The sequence below is a fragment of the Spinacia oleracea genome, chromosome 1, assembly GCF_020520425.1.
Source record: "Spinacia oleracea cultivar Varoflay chromosome 1, BTI_SOV_V1, whole genome shotgun sequence".
Lineage (NCBI taxonomy): Eukaryota > Viridiplantae > Streptophyta > Magnoliopsida > Caryophyllales > Amaranthaceae > Spinacia > Spinacia oleracea.
Window position 1 is genome coordinate 94,491,090 of NC_079487.1, and position 11,718 is coordinate 94,502,807.

The 11,718-nt window shown below is 34.2% G+C and overlaps 1 protein-coding gene and 1 long non-coding RNA gene across 3 annotated transcripts; both read right to left on the minus strand.

Moving 5' to 3' along the window:
- Nucleotides 1–208: 208 nt before the first annotated feature.
- LOC110799940 (PI-PLC X domain-containing protein At5g67130) lies at nucleotides 209–4,105 on the minus strand. 2 transcript variants are annotated; one of them, XM_056836599.1, is made up of 8 exons: nucleotides 3,849–4,105; nucleotides 3,664–3,777; nucleotides 2,739–2,876; nucleotides 2,529–2,627; nucleotides 1,077–1,380; nucleotides 748–968; nucleotides 506–587; nucleotides 209–412 (listed from the first exon to the last, which is right to left on the minus strand). In XM_056836599.1, exons 1-8 carry the CDS (start codon nucleotides 3,942–3,944, stop codon nucleotides 294–296), a joined length of 1,173 nt encoding a protein of 390 aa, XP_056692577.1. In that variant the 5' UTR covers nucleotides 3,945–4,105; the 3' UTR covers nucleotides 209–293. The 2 variants fall into 2 exon arrangements, with proteins under 2 accessions (XP_056692577.1, XP_021860912.1); XM_022005220.2 differs by having other exon boundaries at nucleotides 501–587; nucleotides 3,849–4,102.
- A 1,809-nt stretch (nucleotides 4,106–5,914) lies between these two features.
- Nucleotides 5,915–8,334, minus strand: LOC130467786 (uncharacterized). The gene is made up of 2 exons (XR_008927603.1): nucleotides 7,766–8,334; nucleotides 5,915–6,387 (listed from the first exon to the last, which is right to left on the minus strand). It is a non-coding gene; the product is annotated as an uncharacterized lncRNA (long non-coding RNA).
- Nucleotides 8,335–11,718: the final 3,384 nt, after the last annotated feature.

An 11,718-nucleotide genomic window follows, 5' to 3' on the forward strand; every position in this document is an offset into this window, starting at 1 on the left:
ATCTAATATGCTATAAAATAAAGGGACTATTATTTCAAGAGGATCAATGCATGTGAAGTTCAAATCATGGTTAAGTGACTATTATTTTGACACACTTGTAGAAGGATTAAGTTACGCAGTACGGAGTAACATGCCTCTAGAGATGATTCGAGTTTAGTTTTTGTTCAGAGAGGATTCGAGTTTAGTTTTTGTTTAGAGAGGATCCGAGTTTAGTTTTTAAAATTTCTTTGTTGTACATATGTAACCATGTTGGATAAGAAGTGAAAAAATAATCACTTTATCAACTTGAGGAATCACTCCGATCCTATTACAATATGAAACCTTGTTTGGCGCTTATAAGACGAATTATCTTCCTCCTTTTTAGGTAGCCCAGACCAATTAACCACATAGCAATATGAAGTCCTTATCCACGCTGCAATAAGTACTAACAACCCGTTAAAACAAAGAAATTGACATTTATAAATCAACAAATCATGTTGTAATTTGAAGAATTTGAATACCTTACAAGCATATACGTTATCATACCCACAAAGCAGCTGTCCATTTAGCATGTCTAGAGCTTCAAATGCACCTCCTCCCTCGCTTCTCTGCACGTACACAAAGATTGAGCTCATATATATATGTAGCATCATCGATCTAATCTAGCTAGCACACCACTAGGTTAGTTTCCGTGCAACACATGATGTGTATTTTCAGTAGCAATCATGGATCAAGTGTTACAGGGGAAAGTGTCAAGGGTGGTCATACCTTGTAATAATCAACAGCAACGAAATTAGCCCATCTATTTCCAGCAGCAGTATGGCATGTACGAAGCATCTTCATCAAATTTGCCGAATTGTCTACACAAGAAAGGTCCTTCAAGGGTACTGACCTAAAATAGTTTACTAGAACAAGGGATTTTGTAACACTCAGAGCTGATGATTCTGCCCTGTTTGTGCAATTTCCTGCTTTCATTCCCCCATCTCCATCTGCCAACAAATTCATTTACAAGCTACGCGTTAAAATTGATTTAATCAAGTACTAATGATATTCAGTTTTAATCGGCTAAAACTTAAAAAGGAAGGGAGGAAGTTTACATTGATTTTCGACCATGTAATTCCATTGATACGCAATGCCTTCACTTTGTTCCTTAGATCTCATAGAAGTAAAGACAATTAGCCTTTGGTTTTTGGCTACCATATCACTAACTAAAGGCCAATCTTGGCCTTGTTTAGGCATCCTTGAAATTGGGAACCAGTATTTCATTAACCCTGCCTTAGTAAATACCTCGGTTAACCCTTTGGCTGCCTTCACATAGTCCTCCAATATCAAGGTAACAATCTCTGTTGGGTTTGAAGACAAGAATGCTTCGATCTCCCTCAATGTATCAATTGCTGGTTCCTGATAAATATATATTTACATTTTATAATCTTAATTTTAAAACATGAACTATGTAGTACATGCATGCACCAACTTATGTGACTTCCCTGACTAGTAGAGATGGCCAATGATGCGGGTCGGGTGGGTTAGGTTGGTTTTGGGTCGTGGGTGGTTGACATAGGCCGGTCTTACACAATGTAGGTCAGGGAGGGTCGGGTCACGGGCTGTATCGGGAAAATGGAAACAATACATGTTGGGTTGTGTTAGGTTATGCAAGTAGAATGTGTTAGGTGGGTTTAGATGGGTTTGGGCAAATGTGGATTGTGTGGGTCGGGTAGGTTTGAAAGTGTGTTTTTGGGGCTAATGTGGGTTATGGCGTTGTGCAGGCCAAGTGAATCTAGTGGGCTTGAACGGGTCACATGAGTTTGGACAAATCCTTAAGCGTAAAAAATTACAAAAGTAGTATGCCTTAAATTAATTAATTTTTGTATTAAAGAATTGACATATATAATCAGAAGTTAATGTATATTTAAAAATTAAGTTAAAATATATTAGCATTTTAAATGTACAAAATAGTTCAAATTAGAATAGTGTGCTGGGTGTGTCACATAACTAGGTAGTATGAGTTCGTGTACCGAGCGGGTCGAAATGAGCCATGTGGGAAAAAGCTTGACCCATGACACATCAAAAAATATTCGGGTTTGCACTGGATCATAAGTAAATCCGACCCACGTGACCCACTACAAGATGTGTCGGTCCATGGCCCGGCCATCAGTACTGGCTAGTACGGATTGGAAAGGGTCAGTCATGTGATATCGTTAAACGATAATTATGATGAGTCAAGACAACGTGAATATACTTTCTCTGTTCTTTTTTAGATGATACAATTTGAGTTTTTGCACTAATTAACTTTGAGTACCTATTGCGATATATGTTTAAGAAAAAATATAGTCATGTATGGTCTTTTATAATCGTCTCATTGTGTAGATTTATAATATCAACTTGTTATAATTTTTACCCATTAATAATTAAAGATATTCATGAGTAAAACATTGCGGTGGCAAACGTAAAAAAAAAATTGTATCATCTAAAAAAGAACGTAATAATAAATTCCAAGTCCTTGGGAACTTATGGTAATGTTAAATAAAATAAGGACGAAGATAACTTACGAAAGCAGTATAATCAAAGCATTTTCCTCCAAAGGAATGGCACAACCATACATCTCCTTCGAAGTCATATGTATCAAGCATCAAAGCTCGAACTCCATTCTAAACAAAATTTAAAACGAGAATAAGATAAATCAAATGTGGTTAATTAGGACAATAAAGATAAATCAAATGTCATGGAAGCAAAAATAAAGTTAAGGAATTAACTCTTACTTGAAGCTGTTGAGTGATGCTGTCTTCTTGATTCGAAAATGTAATTCTAGGAACTTTTGTACGAGAATGTTCTCCATTGATAGCAAAAGCGTTATGTGTTGTCAAGAATGCGTATTTGTTGAAAGGTAGAGAGTTGTTCTATGTTTCACGATAATAATTGGTTAGTCCATAAAAATAAATTGTACTTCATTAAAAGTACGTGTTGAAGAACATCAATACATCAACCTCTAGATTAAGGCACTGCATTAAAAGCAAATCATTTTTCTTAAACAGCCGACTAACAATTATTAATTTCTCATTGCCAATTAATTTTAGAATAAAATCTTGATTGTATTGTTGTTCTAATTAATAGTATAGCTAAGCCCTAAACGCTTGAGGTTAGGCACGCACAAATTTTATGATCGAGGAGAAAATTGATGATTGATTGAGTTAATCAAGTTTAGCCGCATGTGACCAAAAACATGGATGCATCCGGTGGAGACTCACTAGCTATGTACACTTGTTCACGAAACTTCTTTGGACAAAGACTTTTAGTACGTTTCTCACTAATTCCACTATATATGCTTGTCACGCTTTGAATATGAGGAAGAGATTCAATCTTGCAAATCTAGATTAGTAGATTTGCACATTCATTTTTAGCTAACCTACAACCACATCTTCACACAATTCAAACCCTATACAAAGTAATCCTTGATGAAATACAAAGTATTTCAAAGAAGTATGAACCCAACATATTATTTTCGTAGAATGACAAACTCTTTTTTTATATCATTATATGTTATCCAGTATAGACTATAGACTGATTAAAAGGTCCTACAAAAGAGTACAAATTATCGATTGTGGACTTGCCATAAATCAGAAGGGTATACAAAATTACATATTCAACAAATTCAAATTGGAGATTAAGATTTTAGCAGTAAAATACCAGGAGTTTGAATTGATCAGTGGTGGTACTTCTTATACATCTTGATCCGGTAAATCCTGCTAAACAATCGAAGCAGTGGAAACCTTGTTCACATTTCCCACACAAATTGACTTCCTGTACATGAATGCAAGTTATTAAAACAAAGCATAAATCATCGAATTAGCGAAAAGATTAAGAAAACAGACCTTGCATTCACTGCCATTAGAGCAACCAAATGACGACAGAAAGGAAGAAAGAAGAGAGAATATGAAAATGTATGGCAAAAGTATATTAAGACCCATAATGTTTGGTTAGAAAAAGGGGAAAAGGTATTACGGAATATAGCACAGAGTTATGCTACTCTCTATACTAAAGACATATCACTATGTTTGTTTTATAACGAGAATATGTCATTTATGGCAGTATATTTTGGCTCCTCACGGAAATAAATCAAAGGGATACTCCGATCTTCCCTCATTTTCCTACTTTCCCTTAATCATGTTCATTATTTTTATATACTCCCTCCGTCTCATATTAGTTATTACATTTTCCTTTTTTGTCCGTCCCAGATTAGTTGTTACACGTCTAAATGAGGAATAACCCCACAATTATTATATTTTCTCTTTTCTCAATAGTTTTTTTTTTGTCTCTACACCCTCTCTCATTCAATTAAAAAAATACTCCACTAACTCCTATCACATCTACTTTTTCAATAAAATAACAATTGATAACCAAACAACTACTTATCACCTAAAACTTTATGCAAAGCTAAGTGTAACAACTAATTTGGGACGGAAGAAGTATAAATATATATACTCCGCACTACGTATTTTCTACCGTTCATGGAAAATAACAAAGTACTTCTCTTCCAATCTGTTGTCAATAGAGCTGTAAAGGACTCGAATCGAGCTGAGTATTAACCAGTGGCGAGGCTATAAAGGGGTCGAAGTAGTTCATGGCCCCAAAGGCCCAACTTCTCTTATAAAAGAAAAGACTAACAAGTTAAAATTGGTATTTATCAAGTTTGGCATTCCAAAGCCCATTTACTAAAACATATACTTATACTCCCTCCGTCCTTTAATACTCGACCTGTTTTGATCGGACACGCTTGTCAATGCATAACTTTGACCACCAATTTTTTTAACTACATATTATAAAAACTTAAAAAAATATTAATGTTTTGAAAATATATATTAAGATAAAACCAACAATATATTATATAATAACATTTATTTTCATATACTATAAATAAAATAGGGTCAAACTGAATTATGTGAATGGTGAAAAAAGTCAAACTAGATCGAATATTAAGGGACGGAGGGAGTACTAAAAATGAAAACCATTATCTTAGCCCACTTGTGGTAGTCCACCTGTAGATTGTAAGTGAAGTTGGTAACTTAGTAGTTAGTACTGATGAGTAGTGATCTATGGAGTACTCTAGTAGTTTTTGAGGGAAACTAGTGATCTAGTCCTGGAAATTCAAAGGTAGGATTATACTATCATGTTTTCTGTAAGAACAAAATTTAAATTTGGACGCCGTTCTCTCCCTCCTCCCCCTCTATCGAACCCTATCCTCTATTAGTGAATTTAAAAATGGCTTCCATCGATTTTTATTGGTGAAAAGCCCCCAATCTTTTTATTTTGTTTTTTTCTTTATTTTTGTTTATTTTTTAGGGCTTTTATTTTGTTGTTATTTTCTTTAATTTTGTTTTTGTAGACGTAGAGTTGTTCTCCCTCGAAAAACAGGGTTTTCCTTCTTCTTTAGGGAGAATTTTTCTCAGGTTAGAGGATCCTAGATTTCTGGTGTACGAGGGAAAAATATTATATCATTTCGCAAGAGAAATTGATTCAACGATGAAGATTTTTGCGGTGTTGCAGCAGATGTCAATTCTACGTCTTTACCAATATATAGTTGTAAGTATTGATGGTCAAAGCGATCGGTTAGTAAATGTGAAAGTCAAGGTGGTGCAAGTATTTTGAAACAGAGGAAATATATAGATATCCAATCAATCCTCTGTCCCTTTTTGTTTGCCTCATTTGCTATTTTATTCCGTCCACAAAAGTTTGCCCCATTTGCTATTTTAGTCCGTCAACAAAAGTTTGCCCCATTACTATAAATGTTCGTGGAGACCATAATTTTACTATCACATACAATACATTTAGTCTCATCAATTTTTTTTTATTTTTTATTTTGAGAGTTTAGGGGAAGGAGGAGAAGGAAATAAGGAAGATGAGGGTAGCCATTGTTGTTAAAGCTTGAGAGCTTGTAGCCTTGAGAGAGAAAGTAAAGGACTACATTTTTATTAATGATGTAATCAATGTGAGATAGTACAAACTATTGTATTTATACTTAGTATTTACAAGCTAGTTACAAGCTAATTCTCTATACTCAAATACCCCCCCTCAAACAGGAGATGGTGATAAACTTCTTCAGTTTGAAAGCGTGTAAAAATCTCTTCATGAAATCTGCAGTCTGCACAATGAAATATGAAGTATGCACCATGAAATCTGCAATCTACAGTCTGCGCCATGGACATCGAAACTGGGGGGTACTTGCTACCATGAACAAGTAGAGTAGGAACCCAACAGTTGCTGGAAACGGAAAATGCTTGTTGAACCCTGCACAAAGTTGATGGCTTGCTGTGAGGAACAAGTATAGAGTGCTAGCTGCTGATCACCACAACACAAGTTCTGCCATTTTCAATTCCAAAGTACATTGGCCACCAGAATGCATACCAACTGAACCTGGTACCAAACAATTTCCTATCCATCAAATCACCATCTTAACCATCCACCAAAACTCCAATTTGAATTGAGAAGATAAGAGAAGAGAAAGAAAAAATTGGAAGTGAAGAATGAAGGATAATGTGTTTGGGTGTGAAAAGAGGGAGAAATTCAACTATGAAAAAGAAAGCTGAAGATAGAAATTGATCAAAAGAAAAACAATTGGAGAATTTGACCCTTTGGGCCTTTTGAGAATTGACCACTTTAGGTCGGAAACTGACCTATATGTGTCTGAAAGAATGAGCCACTATGGGTCTCATCAAAAGAAAGATCACAATGGATCACCAAATAGACCTCTATGGGTCACAAAACAGACCTCTATGTGTCACAAAATTGACTTGATTTTACAGGTGCTGATTCTCCGGATCTATTGCTGGGAAAAATGCACAAAACTGACCTGATTATACATGTTCTGAATCTCCAGATCTATTGTTGGGACAAATGTTGAATCGTGCCAACATTCAAAAGAAAAAAAAACTTCAACCCATAACTGGCAACCTCTGTTGGGTTACAAACAAACTTCAACACCCAAAAAAAAAAAATCAATACTGTTGGCAACAAATCAAGCCAACATTCAACAACCAACCTCCATCATCTTCAATACTGTTGCTGAAACCTATTGTAGGTTTACCATCAGGTACTTCCCTCAGTATTCTTAGAAATGGTTCAGAAACATTATGAGTCCTAAAATGAGGTCTCACAGGCGAAAGACCATAAAATCTCAGAGGGCTCAGAGATTTCAGTTCCTGCATTATTCAATTCATGTACCATCTGAATTCGAGCTTCTTTTAATTGTTAACCACTGCTTTAAATGCTCCGAGCAGACCCCAGCCAAAAATAGAACTACCCAAATCCAAGATTAACCAGAATTTCAAACTACAACACCATCTTAGAACAACATCCAAGAATTACGCACAAACACCAGAAATTCATGTGAAGAAAAGAAATCAGGATCAAACGAAATTTTAGAATCGCATAATTCGTCGCTCCAAAAACAAGCTTCCATTAGAGTACGAGAACGAAATCGATTGGAGAAGAAAAACCCTAACAATTCTCAAATTCACAAAATATCATCGACAACAACAACGATTACCCACAAACAATTCAACTTGCGGGGGATACAACTAACATGATTCCAAAAAGAAAATGACGAACCAACAGCATCAATTTCGGAAAGAGAAAGAGAGGTTTTAAGTATTACCAATCACATCATCAACAGAGGAAGCCAAGAAATCACAGAAACGAACTCAAGAATCGCAATTCACCAACATTTATCAACCCATTAAGCAGAACCATAAATCGAAACTCATAACCAGAGAAAAGTTTGGGTAAATCAAACCTTGAAGTAGCAGAAGCAGACGTCAAAGAAGACGACGACGGAAGAGCAATCGCAACCTAATCACGAATTAACCTCCGTTTAGACACGCCGAGGAACACGGAAATGCAAATTGCTTCAAGAATCTATCAAAAATGCCATATTCTTGCAAATAATCGAAAATCTTCAAGAACTCTAGAATTTGGGAAAACTCAAGAATCAAAAATCATTTGATTCAAGGCTTTAAAGAAGATTTGCGAGCGAAATTTTGAGATATTAGGGCGAATTAGAACCCTAATTCGAGCAAAATTTCAGAGCAGAAAAATTTTGGGGAAAAATAATTGATGAGTTTATTTGAACGAAAATATTATGCGGAATTGAAGAGTCGGGATCGTTCCCGCTCTAATACCATGTTGAATTTGAGAGTTTAGGGGAAGGAGGAGAAGGAAATAAGGAAGATGAGGGTAGCCATTGTTGTTAAAGCTTGAGAGCTTGTAGCCTTGAGAGAGAAAGTAAAAGACTACATTTTTATTAATGATGTAATCAATGTGACAAGCTAGTTACAAGCTATCTACAAGCTAGTTACAAGCTAATTCTCTATACTCCAATACTTATCAATTTCATAAACAAAAGGTCTTGCGTGCATGCACAAGGTGTACAATAAATTTATTGTAAACCAAGATAACTTTTATCCATTTTTTTGTAACTTTAACCTAGTTTTGATTAACTTTTATATTAGTTAAAAAAAAGAGTTGATAGATAAACATTTTAAAAGGTTAAATGATTAATTTTATACATTATCAGTGATTTTGAAGAAATGAGTTTTACTAATATGAAAAATTTTATCACTAAAAAATAAATAACTTTTACATATATAAGTAACTTTTAAAGATTTTGAGTTAATTTTTACTCCGGTGTACAATATTTATTGTACATCCCTTGTAAATAAGAATTTGTGTTTCATAAAACACTTTTGATCTATGGGGCAAACGATTAATGACGGAAATAGTATATCAAATGATCTCATACTTTGTAGTGCGTACCCCTATGATCTCGTACTAGCTCTTATAGTGATGTATCCGTGTGTAGTTTCAGGATTGATCTGAGGAAAATAATTGTGAGACAAAATAATTGTGTTTCTCATTCACTATTAATAAATTTTCTCACCAGTATAATTAATCCGTGTCTCATATCCTAACATCCACAAAAACAAAAACAAAAACCAAAAGGTCTTGCGCGCACAAGGTGTACAATAAATTTATTGTACACAAAGATAACTTTTATGCAGTTTTTTGTAACTTTAACCTATTTTTCTGTAACTTTTATATTATAAAATTAAAAAGTTGATAGATAAACATTTTAAAGGTTTAAATGATTAATTTATACATTATTAGTGATTTTGAAGAAATAATTTTTATTCAAATGAAAAAATTTATTATTATAAAATAGATAACTTTTACATATATAAACGTAACTTTTAAGCATTTTGAGTCAACTTTTACTTCGGTGTACAATATTTATTGTACACGCATTATAAATAAGAATTTGTGAACAAAAACAAATCCAAAACGACATTGTTGAGACAAAATAATTAAAGTTAATTAAGATGAAATAATAATATTGATTCCCCGTAATACGTACTTTTGAGATGAAAAAGTAGTACTACGTACTATTGAACTTCCGACCACCATTGTCCATGTGTTTCAACTAAAGATGATGATGTATATTGTTAAGTAATCAGTAATGGGGAAGTTGAAGATAAGCTCAACAATGAAAAGAGGACGATTAAGTGGAAGTTGACTTGTAAGTGTACATGATTTGATTAGTCTACATAATATATTTAATTACTTTAACCATATTGTTTTCCAACGTCAACCAACTTTCAATTACGGAGTACCATATTTCCTACGCTTCCATTTCAAATTCAAAGTTCAATTTGTACTTCTACTAATTCCGTTTCTAAAGTGATTTTTACCCTTTTTATTTTACTATGTTTTATAATATTTTTTATATTATATTTTATACTATTTGTGGACATGAAAACTTACTATCTTACATTCTTACCTTTTTTATCCTTTAACATTGAAGAAATTTGAGAAGAAATTTCTTAAAGATTTGATTTTTTCTGTAAAAACAATTTGTTTTAAGAAGCAAATTTGCTCATTTGGTTTTGTGTTTTTTGTATTGATTCTCAGCCCTTTGGCTGCCCCTCCATTAACTTAGGGATTGTAACCTAGTACAGCAACATATATATATGCTGAAAGGGCTATACATATGAGTACACCTCACTGCTACAGCTGTATAGGACAGCAGCATAAACAGGCAAAAAAAACAGTAAATGTAAAGCAAAAGAAATCCTATGTGCTAAGATACACTATAAGAAAGCTAATGCTACATTAATCTAAAACTGTTGTTGATCCTCATATTTTCTTCATCCCCTCCTCAAGTTGGACTTGAATATAAGGAATAACTCCCAACTTGCCACATAGAAATTTATGTTGTTGCTCAGATAAACCTTTTGTCATGATATCAGCCAATTGTAAGGAGGATATGACAAAGGCAGTATAGAGAAAATCATTATCAATGTGTTCCCTGACATAATGACAGTCCTTATTGAGATGCTTGGTTCTCTCATGTAAAATGGGGTTATCAACAATATGCATTGTTGACTTGTTGTCACAATATAGAGGAATAGGCTTAGGGATTTGTATCTTCAGTTCTTCAAACACTCCGTCTACCCAAACCATTTCACTGGTAGTTTGAGACATGCTCCTATATTCAGACTCACATGAAGACTTTGAAACAGTTTTCTGTTTCTTTGTTTTCCAAGAAACCAATGATGTTCCCAAGAACACACAATACCCTGTCAAAGATCGAGAGGTGAAAGCACAAGATCCATTATCAGCATCTGAATAAGCTACTAACTTCTTAGAGTTACGGGATAGAACAATCCCCAATCAGGTGTTCCCTTTAAGTATCTAACCACATGCAAAGTTGCATTCCAGTCCATGTGGTACTCTAGGGCAAGCCATAAACTGGCTTAATTGTTGGATAGAAAAGGAAATATCATGTCTACTTAGATTCAAGTAGAGCAACTTCCCAACAAGCCTTCTATACTTTTCCTGGTCTTTTAATACCTCACCTTCTTCTGTTGAGAGTTTAACATTTGAAGGAAAAGGTGTTGATGCAGCTTTACGTTCCACCATGTTAGTGTGTTGTAGAAGGTCTGCAACATACTTCCTCCATTTCTTTTTACTTGCAACACTTCCATAAAACGGAAACATCACAATACTTGCAACACACTATAATTGGTAAACTATTTTGTATGCAATGACATCTATACCCTCACTTTATTCTCTTTAATAACTCCCAATTGCTTACCCACCAAATAAAATAATAGAACTTTTCATTTATACCCTCAAAATAAAGAAGTTTGATTCTTTTTTCTTAAAGTATGTGAAAAAGTTTATGTTACAACCATTTAGAAATGGAGGAAGTATTTCCTTTGGTTCAACAAGGTCCCTTTCTTGGTTCTTGACACTTCTAAGCCTAAGAAATATCTTAATTCATCCAAATCCTTCACAGTGAACTCTGCATCTAATTCTTCTTTAAGAACCTTAATATACTCCTCATCACTTCCTGTAATTAGGAAGTCATATACATAAACTAGGACTATAAAATAATTTCCATGTTTTTCTCTATAAAAAGAGAATAATATCTAAATGTTTGATGAAATCCCTAAGTTTAAGAAACTTAGTCACTTCCACATTTCATTGCCTTGCAGCTTGTTTTAACCCATAAAGACTTCTTATCGGTCTACATACTTTCCCATCTGGTGCTTTTGTGTATCCTCTGGGAGGTTTCAAATACACCTCTTCATCAAGAAAACCATGCAAGAAGGAATTGTTTATGTCCAACTGGTGCAATTTCCACTTCTCAATAGTAGCCAATGCAATAAGAATTCTCACAGTTGCAAA